The sequence below is a fragment of the Cavia porcellus genome, unplaced genomic scaffold, assembly GCF_034190915.1.
Source record: "Cavia porcellus strain 051 isolate PalLab524CR breed Dunkin Hartley unplaced genomic scaffold, mCavPor4.1 scaffold_1, whole genome shotgun sequence".
NCBI classification, from domain to species: Eukaryota; Metazoa; Chordata; class Mammalia; order Rodentia; family Caviidae; genus Cavia; species Cavia porcellus.
In genome coordinates this window covers 77,972,643-77,988,460 of record NW_026947484.1, presented here as the reverse complement: position 1 = coordinate 77,988,460, position 15,818 = coordinate 77,972,643, and the positions used below count along the sequence as shown (strand labels likewise).

Genomic DNA, 15,818 nt, shown 5'->3' with positions numbered 1-15,818 from the left:
TGGAACTCAGGACGCTGGGAAACCAAACAACCAGCCTTCTTCCCTGCTAAACAGTAGTGAACCTACTGATGCATGGCCTAGAGTCAAATATCCCACTTCCCCTACCCCCTTCTCCTGTCCCCCCCACCCACCATTAGTAAATGGGAACCAGAAATCTGAGCATCTCCTGGGAGGTTGGCCATAGCAAATAAGGGGAATTCCTTCTACCGTCTCTTTGAAGGCAAATATTTTTATTACTGTTTTGCTCTATTCTGATTAATGGTACTGCTCTATTCAATATTCTGCTTTGATAAATTCTATAATGTTCTGTATTTCATCTCATTTTGATATACATGATTGAAAGAACAACTATTCTAAAGATAACAAAATATACTGTGATACCTATTACTGTTATCCTGGTAACCTGCTGTGAAGTTCTATACCAATTTCACTGTGTGATCTTAGTTGGCTTTATTCTGTCTTGTTCTGTTGTATTTTACCACTTTCAAAATAAAAAAACAAATCACAAAAACACTACATGAGACTCAGGTTTGAGTCCCTCATGTGAAATACATAAGATGAGGTGAGAATACAAAATTGTTCATTCTCCCCTCCTACCTCCCAATTCCCTTCCACTATCATAGCACTGGCACTAGGGTTCAGAGGCAGGACCAAATGTATGTGTGATACATACATTCATATATATGTTGTAGTCAGGGATTGTAAGGAGAACAGTTAGAATCAGGACACAGAATTTATAATATTATTTCATGAGGTTCATCCAGAGTTAAACACAAGAAAGTGCAGGAAATCTGCCCACAACACTCAGACACAGATTATTCAGCCAAGGGCCTGGATCCCACAGCACTGTCCTGCATGAGTCTAGACAAAAACCTAGAGCCCACGACAATGCCTCCTACAAGTCCAACTGGAAGTCTAGAGCCCACGAGAGGGATCATGCCAGTTTGTTTTACGGATCTGCACTGGGAAGGCCCAAAGGTCAGCAGTGGAAGCTAGAAAGTCTATGCCAGTGGGGTGTAGCATCTATGCTGGTAGGTTCTACACTGGAGCCGAGAAGTCACACTCAAAACAAGGACCAGGGCTGCCCTGAAAAGTACCACAGCCATCCTCAGCAACACGGAGGTCCCAAGCTTCTCCAATGATAAGAACAGTCGAATACATGCCAGGAAGCCGGCATGACAAGTTTCTCCTGGAGATTAAACAGCACACATGTTCCCCTCTGGAGCCAGGAAGTGATGCTCAATATAAGGACTAAAGCTCACCCAAAGTGAACCACAGACACTCTCACCAACAAGGTCCCAAGCTCCCCTGATGACAACAGTCAAACTCACACTGGGGATGCTAGTCATGATGAGCTCCTCCAGGAGAACCAACGGCTCAAACAGCAACACTTAGAGAAACCCACAACACCACACTCTTCTTTCCATGTCTCTATTTATGCTGGCAACTTTCCTCAGGTAGAACATCTACATTCAGCATCATGCTGACTTAATTCAGCTGGTGTTACGCTGACCAGCAGTTTTTAATCCATTTTAAAAAAATACATATATATATATTAAAGTCAGTTTAGCTTGTCAGTGAGGTAATACCTAGGAAAATGTTAATATTAATTTGTTTTATGTAAGAACACAGTGAATGATTCATTGATGTAGGATATTTACTAAATGGCTATTCTTTGGACCATGCAAGAGTTACAATGGACAGATAACAAGGTGTATATGTCGCCCACCTCCCTGTAGAAGTTAACTGTCAAAAAAAATGCAAGCTTTCTCATGGAGAGGATGCCAGAGGAGACTGAGCTACAGTCTGCACTACCTGCAAAAATAAAGAACTCATCAGGCACATATGGGCTCTCAGACTCCAGGAATAAGGAATTCATGAAGCAAAGCCCCAGAGGGAGACATCGCAAAGTTCTTTTCAGGGACCCCAACAGCTCCAGGAGGAATTCATGTTTGGAAGTAGATGGAGATGGCTTTGAAACAGAAGTGACAAAGAAAGCTGCTTACAAAGTGTTAACTAGGAAGAGGAAATCAATACAGTCTTAAAAGGCATGTACAAATAATCCAAAAATGGATGTCCCCCATGCAAGTATATGAAAGTTTATCAGAATAGGCTCTGAACCACCATCTATGTCAGGTAGGCAAAATGAGATGAAAACTATTCTGGGCTCATAAAAGCATCATGGTCTTTGCAGAAAACATGACTTAGCCCACCCAAAACAGCTGGGCTCCACAGGCTCTGAAGGGCCCCCAGGACCTTGGCAGGACATCCATAAGGTCAAAATGATTTTTATAATAACACCAAGATTTTGTTAGTCATTCTTCTGTGTAAATAGCAGCAACAGGGCAAAAGCATGATGGGCACAAGCTGTTTGTACGTTAGCTCAGGGCAGGGCAGCCCTGGCCAGCAGGTGTAGGGAGCTTCACTGCACATGGGTGCAGCAGATGGTCCCAGGACTCAAATGTGAGCCCAGGGCTGGGGATTTAGCTTAGCCACAAAGTCCTGAGTTCGATCCCTGGTTTAAAAAAAAGTGCACACCCAAAGTTTGAGAATCACTGGCCTAAGGCATGCATGTCTCCAAGCACAGCTGAGAAGACAGTTTTCTATGACAGTAATACAGGAAATGCAGCCATGGTGGTCAAAGAAGTTTTCAAATACAAGATCAAACAGTGTTAAACAAGTGAGTTTAGCATAGGACTTCAGTGTGCATTGCTGTTAGTGTGCTGATGCGTATCGTGGATCACCAAGAGGGTCACTGCCAAGGTGATATGCGTCTGTGTGACTTGGGGAAATCCAGGCTTATACTGTAACTATGATCAACAATGAAAGCCTCCCCTGCTCACTCTCACAAGGATCGAAAGTTGGAATAGTAAATTGTGTTAGTCCTAGTTACAGCTGACAGCGTTTCCTAAATTTATTGAAACATGAAAACTTGTATTTTTTTTTTCCGATTTTGAAGAAGGATTCTATGAAATAAATTCTCTAAGAAATATACTTTGGGAAGCACTACCAAGCAATGAGAAGAAAGAGGAATCAATCTCAACACAGAGAAGTCCAGTGAAACATCTGTTCTGCTTATGGTTGATTTTTAATCAAAGCACAGATACTCATAACTTTATTACACCTTAAAAAAGTTAAATACAGTAGATTTTGTGAGGTGGTTGAATTCAAAGCATAAAACTATGGCTACAACTAAAATGTCCAAAAGAAATACTTTCTTTACTTCAGGATGAGGTGACGATGTTCTCTACAGTAAGAGAATGCCTGTCTTTTCCACTGTGGAGAGGTCCACAGTGAAACTAGTCCAAATATAGTCAACTCAGTTATTTCTTGAAACAAAATTCATCCCAAAATTACAAAAGAGAAAACCAGCAAGGTATGGCCTAGAAAATGCCATAATCATGGAAATACTCTGAAAGCAAAGTTATAGGCTCTCAATATTAGAAATGTTATGATCTAAACTGATCAAACTTCTTCAAAATCTCTTGAGCAGTTAACATGTGCATGATGCACTCAGTGCAAATCAGGTAAAAAACTATCACGACCTGCCAGGGAAATGCAAGCATGCCAATTACCTGGTAGTGCTTTAGGGTCCCATTGATGAGCAGGGCAGACTGCTTCTCCACCCTCTCCGAGATGGCATGAGCCACGGTGTAATAGGACTGGGAGCCCCTGGCACTGTACTGCATGCTGTACTCATCATCGACATCCTGCTTGGCTGTCCTGAGGAATATAACACAAGGAATCACATCCAGACATCTGAGTGTTATTTCATCCAAAAAAAAAAAAAAAAAAAAAAAAAGAATTGAGAGCCTAAAACGGCTGAAGTGTAGTTTAGCAATAATTACATGTCTTGTAGTTAAAACGCATTATCTGCGATACTCAAATAAAACTAGGCAAGGTTAAGTGTTATTATGAGCCCTGGTTTATGTGTGTGAAGAACCTGCATCTCCAAGAGGATATTTCATCTGTCCAAGTCATAAAAGATGCCCCAGTCCTCCAGAGACCAACAGGGGGCTGACCCTAAGAGCCACAGGTCATCTTCACTTTATCAATGAAGTGCTCCCAGCCTTTTAGGATACAGGGATAGATTCTATTCATGCACACTGACTAAAACTTTACAGACAAGTGGGAGAGGATCAAAGAAGACATGAGAAGGGCAGGGGAGAAGAAAGGCAGGCTCCCAGCCTCTGTGCCTTGTCCTGAGTGGTATTTTATTGTATGGGCAATGACAAGCCATTGAGGATGCTTAAAGTCTTCTTAAAGGGAAGAACCAGAAGTAAACTGACATACAAAGGTTGCCAAAGTGGGGCATACAGTCATGGATAAAACAGGACAATACTGAGACGTCTATCCTTGGTTTTTAAAAAAAAACCCATCTTTTAAGGTTTTCCCTTGTGCATACTGAAAGATGGTACCAACTACTGATACTGAGGAGTGGAAGCAGGGTAGGGGAGGTGATTCAGGGCCCACAGAGGGTAGAGGATTCTGGGATGGGGAGATTTGGCAGCTGACCTGGCTAGGACATGCAGGATGGGATGAAGTGGCATTTCAAAGTGGGGCTTCTGGCTAAGAGTCACTGCCACTGTGGGAGGAAGGAAAGGCACAGAAACTGCCAGCTACAGGGTAAGTCTGACTGGTCCAATCTGGGCTAAAAATGTAACAACTGGGGTAAAACCCAGGAGTGAGTTGGTGGGGGTGGAGGTTTCTCAGAGAGAGAAGAAGAAAAGAAAAAAGGAAGAAAAAGAAAAGAGAAAAGAGAAAGGAGAGAAGAGAGGAGAAGAGAAAGGGATGGAAAGACAGCAGTAACACAAACCTCTCAACCCTGAGGGGCTGGAGGTCAGATATAAACCCTGAGGGGCAGGCAGAGTGTCAGCAGGAAGGTGGATGCCTCCCCTAAAATTCTCTTTAAAAATCTAGAGTACGCCCCTCATGCAACACACTTTCATGGGAGAAAACTCAGAGATACACACTCAATTATCTGCTTAGCATCCTTTTCGGAAACTTCTTCACTGTTTGGATCCAGCAGGATTTTCTCTTCTGTTTCCTGCCTGCTTGACTCTTCTTCCTCATCCTGGAAAAGAAACAAAGATATTGGGAAACTAGATTTTCACAAAGAAATTCTGCAGTTGGTATCTTTTAAAGAGAGATTAGATAGTACTTAACTTATAAAAGTGGAGAAAGTAAGAACCATTAAGGGAGAAAGTAAATTTAACATCTGCTTCTACCAGGCAATTCACCATTCCATTGATATTCAGATCACTGAATGAGATAACAAATGGGCCCTCTGGAGATCCCTGCCTAGACCCTTGCTCTGAAGAATAAAAATGTAAAAACCATGCCAGAAAGATGAATATGGTATCATCTGGCTATCAAAGAGTCCTCTGACCATATGTGCTCTCCATGCTCCAAAAGCAGACTTCAGAGATTTTAACATCCCCCTTCTTCTAAAACTGCTCTCTGATAATTCCTGCAGAATGTGGAGAAACCAGAGCCTAGGAACATATGTTGCTTTCTATGGCTGTCTCGTATCAAGCATTTCTGAGTATTAGAAAAACACTATCACTAACTTAACAAAGGATTCATTACATCCCTCTCAACTGTGTACCACATTCCACTGATCAGTCTGTTAGTGCTACCAGGTGTTCATTATGTCCACTCTAACTGGTTATTAAAAGCAAGTTCAATGGTGAGCATACTTTTCTATAATGCTTGAATGAAAACCTGTGAGTATCAACACTCAGATCAAACTAATGACGACAGACCATTCAGAAATAGGTTGTGCACTGAGGACTCAAAATCATACCTTCCTCTGATAGGTGAGGAAAAGCACAGAGGCCCAGTCGCTTGGACTCACTTGTGACTCCGGGCTCCTGTCTCCTCCCATCAGTCTATAGATATCTCTGGGTGTCGGTCTCAGGGTGGCATCTGCTGGCTAAGCAGCCCACTTTATCTTACAGTTGCCCTCTTTGGCTCTCTTAGAGAGAAAACTCTTCCAATAGATCATTTATGAGCCATTTTGCCAGAATAAATAAAGAAAGATATTAGCTGGGGGGAAAAGTTAGAATGCTCCCCAAAGCACTGCCTTTTCATAGTTCAGATTTGTTCAATGCAATTTTCATTATTTTTCAAAAGTAGTGAGGACTGGGGATGTAGCTCAGTGGTACAGCATCTGCTTGGCAAGCACAAAGTCCTGAGTTCAATTCCCAGTACCAACCAAAAAAAACCAAAAAAACAAAAAACAAAACAAAACAAAACAAAACAAAACAAAAAAAAAAAAAAAAACCACGTTAGAGATAAATATAAAAAAAAATAGAAGGAAACTAGAATTATCTTAAAATCATGGAAAGCTATTGTCAGAAACACTGCTTTACCTGGTCCTGGGTATCTATATTGTTGGAATCTTTTGCATCAATTCCTCTACTCTACGAATATCACATCTAACAAGTATTAACAATATTGTAGCAAAAGAGAACAAATTGCTCAATGCTTTTATTTGCAATAATTAAACATTTTATAACTGGCCTAATGAACATCTTTAATTGGCTCTTAATTTCTGTTCAAAGTATCCAAGATTTCCATTTAGAAATAATGAGAAGTCTCCATTTGACTCTTCCGGGAGAACATGGCGGACAGATAACAGCAACTACCGGCAGCTCTCTGAAAGACTCGGCTCAGAAGCCAGGAATGGTGCAGACTAAGGAGACATAAGCAGGTGGAGATATGCTCTGCTGACTCAGAAACGAACTGGGCTGAGAGAAGCCAACTTGGAATGCAGTCCTGGTGCTAAAACAGGAACAGAAAAGACTCGGTGTGGAGGCTGGAACCGCGCCATTGTAAGCCGCGATTTGGGTTTCCCGCCGCGCAGCGGCTGGCTGCCTCTACAGCGGCTCGGCAAGGGGAGAGACGTGCAGAAGCTCTGAGAACGGCAATCTGCGAACGGCAGGGAGGCGTGCACTGACTTATGGTGAGGTGAGTGAGAGAAACTGACACTCTACCACAGTTTGACTCCAGCAGAGGACTTTCTGGGCCCGAGCAGTCCTGCGGGAGCAGGGCGCGGTGGCGACTCCAGCCACACATCCCCCTCTCGGGCGGGATTGGTGAAAAGTGCCTGGCCTGCGTGATGCTGCCGGCGGACCTGGTAGACTGTCCCAACCCAGATCCCAGAGCCTGACGGTGGCCGGGAGGGGAGACGCATAGGCTGCCTGGTCTGTAACTCCCTGGTGCGCAGCGGTGAGCGGGAACACCTAACTGGCGCAATTCGATCAGGCTGTGGCTGACTGGGAGAGAAGCTGGGCCTCTTATATAAGCTTGCATATATAAGGAACAGAGAAGAAGAGGCAGCATGGGAAAAGGCAGCAACAAGAAAGGCTCCTCGGCCCCCAATTCTGAGAAACAGGCAATAGCAGACACCGCACCAATACACATAAGGCACCATATAGAGAGCCTCATAGACCAATTCAGGAATGAAGTTATCAACGACCTGAAGCTAGAAGTATGCAGAATAGTTAGAGAAATGCTAAGCACCACCCAAGAAAAAACAGGTGGTGGAATGGAAGAACAGAAAAAAAGGGGAGAATTGTTTGATGGAGAAAACAGAGAAAGCATAGAATACGTGAAGCAGGTTCAAAGGGACTACCAAGATACTAAGAAGTCTATCGAAGACTGGCATAACAGCTTGAAAGAAACTAAGGACAGACTATCTGAACTGGAGGGCAGACTTGTAATATGGGAGAATGAAATGAAAAACTTCTTAAAAATAACAAAGAAACAAACAGCAATAATACAAAGACAAGAAGATGATAAGAGGATCCATAACTTAAGGATTAAGAACATAAAAGAAGAAGTAGGGATGCAAACAAGTGAACTACAAAAGCTACTCACAGAAATAATCCAGGAGAATTTTCCTAATTTAGCAAAAGGTAAAGATACTCAGATGTATGAGGCATACAGGACCCCAGCTACCTACAACCCAAACAGAGCAACACCCAGGCATATAATAATAAAAATTCCAGAAATTCAATACAAGAACAGAATATTAAAAGCTGTAAGAGACAAGAAACAGACCACTTACAAGGGAACACCCATCAGAATTACAGCAGATTTCTCTGCACAAACCATCAAATCACGAAGAGCGTGGGGGGAAATAATTCAAGCATTGAAAGATAATAATCTCCAGCCAAGATTGAGATATCCTGCACAACTGTCCCTGGAAATTGATGGAAAAACAAGGTGCTTCCAGGATAAAGAGGAACTGGGGGAATTTGCAACCACCAATTCAACTCTACAGAAAGTATTGCAGGATATTCTAAAAAAAGAAAAATACAAAGAACCCAGAAATAGTGGCGGGGAGGCCACAACAAATGGAGCAGAGAACAAAATGAAGAAGACAAACTGACAGCTACTGACAGAAAAAGAGCTTAACAGAAATGAGGCAGAGAAGATTGGATGATAGGAACAGCTATTTTGGAGAAAATGACATCTTAATAGGTAATACTGATTTAGTATCATCTTGTTTTGAAGTCTCATCTAGCTTTTGTCCTTCTGTCTCCAATGGTCTAAATAGGCTGTATCTTATTGGATTTTATTATGTACGATAGTATAAGCAAAAACCTTTTAAAGACAAGGAGATTATACAGAAACCATTGTTCATTTTCTGTTAGTCGATTCTAAATACTCTGTAATGCTGTCATTCTCTTGAATGGTTTTACATTGTTTTGATATACTTAATGCTACAGTATACGAAGTTGTACTCAAGGATTTCAAAGAAAGAAACAATATGGTAACTACTTTTAGGTTAGGATTATCTGGTGGTGAAACACTATTCTGCTTAAATGGTTATGTTTTGATCTGCGCTGTTTCGTTGTTATGCCCTCTTTTATCTCAATCTCCACTCCATTATTTACTTTTTTATCTTTATCCTTTTAATTAAAGGAAAAAATAGCAGGATATATTATAGTAACCCATTTTGACTTTTCATTACCTTGATTTAAAGCCCTGTATTACTCTCACCATCTGGTTTTTAACTGATGTTCCCCTATTCTGTTTTGCTGGATAGTATCAGGTTCGAAAGTTTAGGCATCAGCTGTGAAGATAATGAGATTCATTATGACGCCCATTCTTGTTGACTTTTAGCTACTTTTGAAGACCTACAATGTCTCCAATGTTTTGGTTTTGTTGGTTTTATTCTTTACTGTTTTGTTCAATTGTATTATAACTAATGATATAGGCAATTCTATTAGAGATAGCGGGAGACATTATGGTAACCATTGTTGATCACCTGTATTATGTTTTTACATTATCTATTATGTCCACCCTTTTGACTTGACCGATTCTGTTCTGTTATGTCACATTTGGTTTTACTCTCTTCCAAAAAAGTAATAAGAACCGTGGGAGCAATGAAACCCAAAATGTGTAATAGTCATGGTACAAAAGAGAGGAAAAGAAAGTGCTCTAAACTATATAACTGCATGTATATTTAAGTGTATAAGATAGAAAATGATATCACAGAGTTTTATTGGATCAATGAACAGAACTGTTTGCAGTATCATTGATGGAATGTCCACTTTACAAGCTTTAATTTTGTGACTTGAACAATTATTTCTAAGATGACAATATGTAATCCATTAACTAGTGATTTCCTACTGTTCATTTTTTTTCTGTAAATCTGTATAACTTGTACCCTTTCCCTGCTTTTTTTTCTTTTCTCCTTAAATAAAATTTAAAAAAAAAAAAAAAAAGAAATAATGAGAAGTCTTTCCAAGAGACTGAGGAATGTGCTTTTCTTTTCTTTGAGTAACAAGTACATTCAAGGATACAACAAGAATCTCAGGAAGAAATTCAAAGGATCGATACACTTGTTAAGCCAGGCCTGTGTCACCTTTTACATGTAAGTTCTCAGATTTAACAACCTCAAAAAGGCTCTAAGCCCTAAAGGACTTCAGAAATTTTTATGTAGTTAACTGTCACTGTGAACCGCTCAGTGACATGGGACTTCCTTTCCCAAAGTAATCTATCTTTAATTCTCCCCAAAAAGACCTTTTCACCATCTTGAGTTTAATGCCAGCTTTTCTTTTCTTTTCCCAAATGAATTCAAGATTCTTCAAGTTTTCCCATCAACCAGGAGTCCCCAAGAGATAGCTATACCACCAGGCAGGGAGCATCAGAGATTTTGCAAACCTTTGGTCCCAGTTTTAATTAAAAGCCAACCCTTGAGAACAAGGTGTACAAGGACTTGTAGATGAGCCCTGTGTTTAGGCAGAAGTTTCCCATCAATTTTCAAAACAGTAACCCTCCAACGGAGATATTTACATACCTCCTCCTCGTAATCAGAATCACTCTCTTCACTGTCAGATCTAGGGGCAACTTCGTAACTAAGGAAAAGGAGCGGAGAAGAGGGGAGGCTTAGTTTTTTAAAATTATAAAACCATACAGACACACACGACTTAACTAGCACATAGTCTGTATAGACGATTAATGAAGATAATCACTTCTACCACCTCAAAGGCTGTGTTGTCTTAATTTCAAAATTTCACAAGGAACACCAAAATCTAAGAAGCCCAAAGAATACCAGTGCCATGACTTGTCATGCCATACCCAGGGTTCATTTCCAACCAGGCGTCCAGCTGACTTGCTTTGGGTGCTTCTGGTCCAAACAGGACCTTGCCGGTTTCTGTGTGAGTCACTTTGACAGGCAGATCACTCATCTGACTACTCTCATCTATTGGCTAGAAGGAGAGAGGGAGAGAAAGACAATCATGTCACCTGGATGTAGAAGACATTCTCCCAGTTCTGTGTTAGATGCTCCTCAGCCTTTTTGCTGCCCAGCATCTGACACATTTGCTGTATTTTGAATTCCACCACCTAATGAGTCTTGGTGGGAAGTGAAAGGCCATGTTCCACTAAAGAAACGGAAAACAGACATCTGTAGCAGCTAAGGTGCAGGCACAGGACCTCAGCTCCTCCAGTTAGATACGCTCACAAAGACCCTCACTCCGGGGCCACACGTTCAGAGGAGTGCGAACCACCAAGAGCACAGGAGAAGGCGGTGAAGAAGACAGCAGTGCCTGTGAGCTGGCCCTGGCGTGTCAGGCACCTGCTTGCTCCCAGAAACCACGTCTTTCCCGGACCAGCTGTACATTACCAAACTGGGCACAGCCCTGAGTCAGAGTCCACGGTATTTCTGGAGAGCTGATGAGTGACCTAATTTGAAAATCCAAAATGTGACACATTTTGAGCACTGACACTCCGAGTGGAAAATTCCATATCTGATTCCATGGAACAGGTTACAGTCCAAAGAAGTACACTAAACATACTGTGTAAAATTACCTTCAGATTATGTGTACAAGCTGTATATAAGGCATAAATGAAATACATATTTGATTTGTCTTATCCCTAAAATATCTCTTATGCATAGGCAACTATTGCAAAATTTTAAAATATCTTAAATACAACTGGCCTCAAGCACCTAGGATGCTCAGCCTGTGATACATTCTCTTTTTATTTAAGGAGGTCAGAATTAATTTTGGTCATTCAAAAGTGACACTCCTCAAGCCTTACAACTAATACTCTCCAGGTAACAACAGATACTGCAAAGCCGTGGCTTAGGAGAAAATAGAAAAGGAAAAGATAATGTGGCTTAGAGACATCTCATTAGTAGCTAGTTTGGATTCTACAGAACTGGTGCTCTTTATCCAAAACCAATCCAACAAATATCTAACTCAATCACTATATTAGAGTGTGATTTTTAAAAAGCCTGCTTATTTAAAACCTATGGAATTGAGGGAAACTGAGCTGGAGTTCATTACTGGACTCTATGGACAATGGTTTGCTCAGAAAATTAAGAGAATACGTTAAACTTCACAGGTTGCATTTAACATACTCTCGAGGACACACCATTTGAAAAGGCCTGAAAACGGAGCAGTTCTATGCAAATGAATGCTGCTGATTACAGGGTGACTGATTTGTAGGAGCAGACCCTCAGTCAGATGTTTGGAAGGGCTTGATTTGTGCTTCAAGTTTGCTATTTCCTGAAGCGCTAAGAAATGGGATGTTTAGGCAATTCATTATTTCAAGGAATTTTTCCTAAATTATTCTTTTTTGTGGTCAAATAAATATAGAAAACACGATCCACTGTAATTAGGATTATCGTATCATTTACTATTATAATTAAGAAAAATGATAGGAAAACGAGTATGCCTGAGGTTACTTTTTATGTCTTATAGGAATCAACCAAACAAGAAAGAAAAAAAAAAGTGAAACCACAACCCTAGTAGCTTTTTTTCTACCTACTTGTTCAACAAAGCACTGTCAGACTAAGAAACAATCTATGTGTGACTATTCACAAAAATAACCTTTAAAAAAGGCTCACTCTGCACTGCCTTTTCCCTCTCTTCTGATGCAGATTGTCACTATGGTTTTGAGTGCTACTGCTTTGCATGGCAACAAGATGCTTTTTCCTTATTAATACAAAAGGTCATTTATACACTCACAAGACAAAGAAGAAAATCTACCATTTGCTATCATCTCCCTCAAAAACTCACATCCTGTTATCTCTAACTATTTAACACAGCTTCTTTTATTGCTCATGTCATGCCTCAAAGAAAACTGGAAATCACTGTAGCTGGAATTAGAACTTTGGCAAAAGCACTGCCTGAGCACAGAAGAATAATAAGAACATTATTTTTCAAAACAAACTGAGCAAGCTGTCTACCTTGCAAACTCCAGCTATCAGAACTCACGTGTGTTAAAATTCAAAGAAAAAAGATATATGTCATAAACCCAAATTAGTAGCCAATTTTCCCAAGAGATAAGAGCACTATAAAACTAATTTGTTAAATTTCTGCCTGTATCCTTGTTTATCACAAACTGACATGTGGCATGCTTAGGGAAGGCTGGGTTTTTGCAAGTTGGAGTTATTTCGTTCTTCTTCTTTTTTTTGAGTTGCTTCTAAGTGCTCTAATATATAGTATCCTTTGCTCTTAACAGCTCACAGAGCGTTTCTTACACATTAGACATTTATCCTGATTCTTTCTTTCCTTGTGATGGATTATAGTGGTTAGGTGACATTTATTTTCAAGAGGTTTCCACATAGAAGAGTGGCTCAACCTTTTCCTGCTCCCAGGCTCTTTGAGCTCACAACAGGACTCCTGTGCATAGTGATTCTAGGATGGCAATGGGCAACCCCCACCCACCCCATCCGCCAAGCAGGTTTGTCTGAATCTATGAGAGAAAAAGGTGTTTTGAAGCCAAATCTCTTTTCACCCTGTGCTGGGCACGTGCTTCCACACTGCAAATCAGCAGCAGAGCTCCTTGCATTTTTCAGGAAAAAAAAATCAAACAAATAAATAGATAAATATGTTCATAAAATTTAGGACTATGCCCATGTGTATATAGAAATGTCAAAAAATATACAGACACTTTATTTTTATAAATTTCAAATAAGCAATAAACTAGGGTCATATTTTATGTTTCTGTATCACTTACTAGGAAACTATAAAGAATCACTTAAGATTCTTACACATTTTATCTATTCCTATCTGGGCCTATCTATGTACAGAAAATTCTGGAACATTATACAGAAGAAACTGGGTATCACTTGATTGATAATCTAAAATGAAAGATTAATTTTCACTGAGTGTTTTATGTTATTTTAATTTCTATGATGTAATATACTATTATCTTTAGTTAAAAATGATTAGTTGAGAAAAATAAAATTAGTATACAGAGAAAGGTATTACAACATAAAGCAGGTCCCCACTCAGCAAACCACAGTGAAAAGAGAGGCCATCTCCCTTACCTCTCCGTCAGGTCCTAGGGCAGACTCTCCTCCCTCAGCATTCTCTTCAGCTTTCTGCAAAACAACAACATGAAATGTTAGTGCAAATCCAGAGGAAGGGCCAGGGCTCCATGTCACTCCGGTACCGCCACCCATCACCCTGTAATAAAGCGTAAGTGTCAATGCCAAGTATTTTTATTTCTCCTTGCTATGTGAGACAAAGCATGCATTGTATTACCAACTTGCAAAGAGTCATTTAAAGCCAGATGTGATTCGAGGTCAGCACACTAGAGATTTGTGGATTGTATCTTTAGGGACCCAAAGATCATAAGGCATGGCAGCATCAAGATAGCAGTCAGGATCTGAAGTGTTTTTCTTGTGTTTGGCACTGTGAAGACAAATCCTGACATAATTAGCTCAACTTCCCTATTCCCTAAGCAAGTTTTCATCAGCAATGAAAAACAACATTCTAAAAATGTCCATCAAGAATAAGCTCTGAACCGCTGCTGGGTCATAAAAAAAAACGAAATTCTGTGAGTTCCCTAGGTGTTTTTCATTCAACATAATGGCCTTCATAATGCATAGTGTTTCCACTGTGTGAATATGGGGAAATTGGAGGTGCTCAATGTAATCTCATGAAACATTCTGTCATCTATGGTTCACTAAATATTCTAGTATCTTAGTCCATTAGCGTTCATGTGCCTTAAGGACAACTAACTGAGAAGCTAAGATTACAGTACATTTTGCACAGACGCACAAAAATCTTTTATGTAATATATACCAAACAGTCTAAAGTCTGTTCTGTTTACAATGATTGTCTGGTTACTTTTCTCTCATTGCTGGGACAAAATACCCAACACCCAAAATGAAGGAAGGAAAGGTTTGTTTCTTACAGTTTGTGGAGGTTTCAGTCCATAATCAGCTGACTCCAAGGCAGGGTGGCATGGCGCTGGGGCAGCGCTTCAAGGCAGCAGCCAGAGCAAAAGCAGCCAAAGCAAAATCAGAAAGAACAAACCTCTTCTCCTGGCTAATTCTGTACACAGGCCTGCAGCCCCTCCACCCAGGGCGGGTATAGCACTCACAAAGTCTCCTTGCCCTCCTCTTGCACAGGATAGGATATTTACAAAGAACCCCCCCTGCCCAGTCTCTGAGTTAAACTTCTAAAATGCTCAAGTTGATACAATGTATCAACCATAACAATGACCTCTTCCACAAGTGAAATATTTTATGTCACTTTTACAGAATCTTTTAACCTTATAACTAAAATGCTGTCCGACTTTATGCAATATGATAAAGGGGATAATTTTAGTCATTACCTTTATCAAGATATTTAAGAAAATGAATTTTATCTATTGGACTCTTTAATTAAAATACACAGACACACATATATATTCATAAATAGATACACACATATATAATAATATATGGAATCAATATTAACTTTATGCCATGATTCTGTTTCAATAGCATCCTCAATAAAGAAAACACCTATGAAAAAAATCTGATATTTAAAATCTGGCCTTTTTGGTCGGGGTGCAGTGCAGTGGGAGAATGTTTATTTACTATGGTTGAGGCAAGAATTCAATAATGAACACTACAAAAAAAAAATCTAACCTTTCTTCTACACTGAAGAAAAGCAACACTATGAATGCTTGAAAATTTCAAAATTCTTTTCAAATGTAATTTTTCTTACCCATATATCTGTGTATATGCCAAAGCATGAGGCATAAAAACAATGTAGATTCTACTAAAAAGTAGGAAACAAAATACTCCATTTGGTTGTCATTGCCCAAGAATTCAATTGTCTGTTTATGCCACTCTGAAGTGAAAACTCAGGAAGACTATGAATCAACCAGGCTCGTTATCTGGGCCAGGGGATACAGCCAGCAACAGCATAACCCCTCAGTTCAGAAAGGAAACCATCGCCACCACCAGACAGGGAGGGTTCCACTTTTGGAATTCTCAGGGGATGGTTATAATTAATGGAAGGAAGTCAATTCACGCCACTATTCTTTCCATACAAACCAGAAATAAGCTACAA

General features: G+C 40.1%; 1 protein-coding gene across 6 annotated transcripts in view; it reads right to left on the bottom strand.

Annotated features, from left to right (window-relative positions):
- Nucleotides 1-15,818, bottom strand: part of Smarca2 (SWI/SNF related, matrix associated, actin dependent regulator of chromatin, subfamily a, member 2) — a 174,760-nt gene that overhangs the window by 106,664 nt on the left and 52,278 nt on the right. For all 6 annotated transcript variants that reach the window (XM_003472196.5, XM_013155035.3, XM_013155036.3 and 3 more), the window contains exons 10-14: nt 13,799-13,852; nt 10,597-10,727; nt 10,316-10,373; nt 4,974-5,074; nt 3,576-3,723 (exon numbers count right to left, since the gene is read on the bottom strand). In XM_003472196.5, the coding sequence (XP_003472244.1) occupies nt 3,576-3,723; nt 4,974-5,074; nt 10,316-10,373; nt 10,597-10,727; nt 13,799-13,852 (492 nt within the window). The remainder of the gene's footprint in view (nt 1-3,575; nt 3,724-4,973; nt 5,075-10,315; nt 10,374-10,596; nt 10,728-13,798; nt 13,853-15,818) is intronic.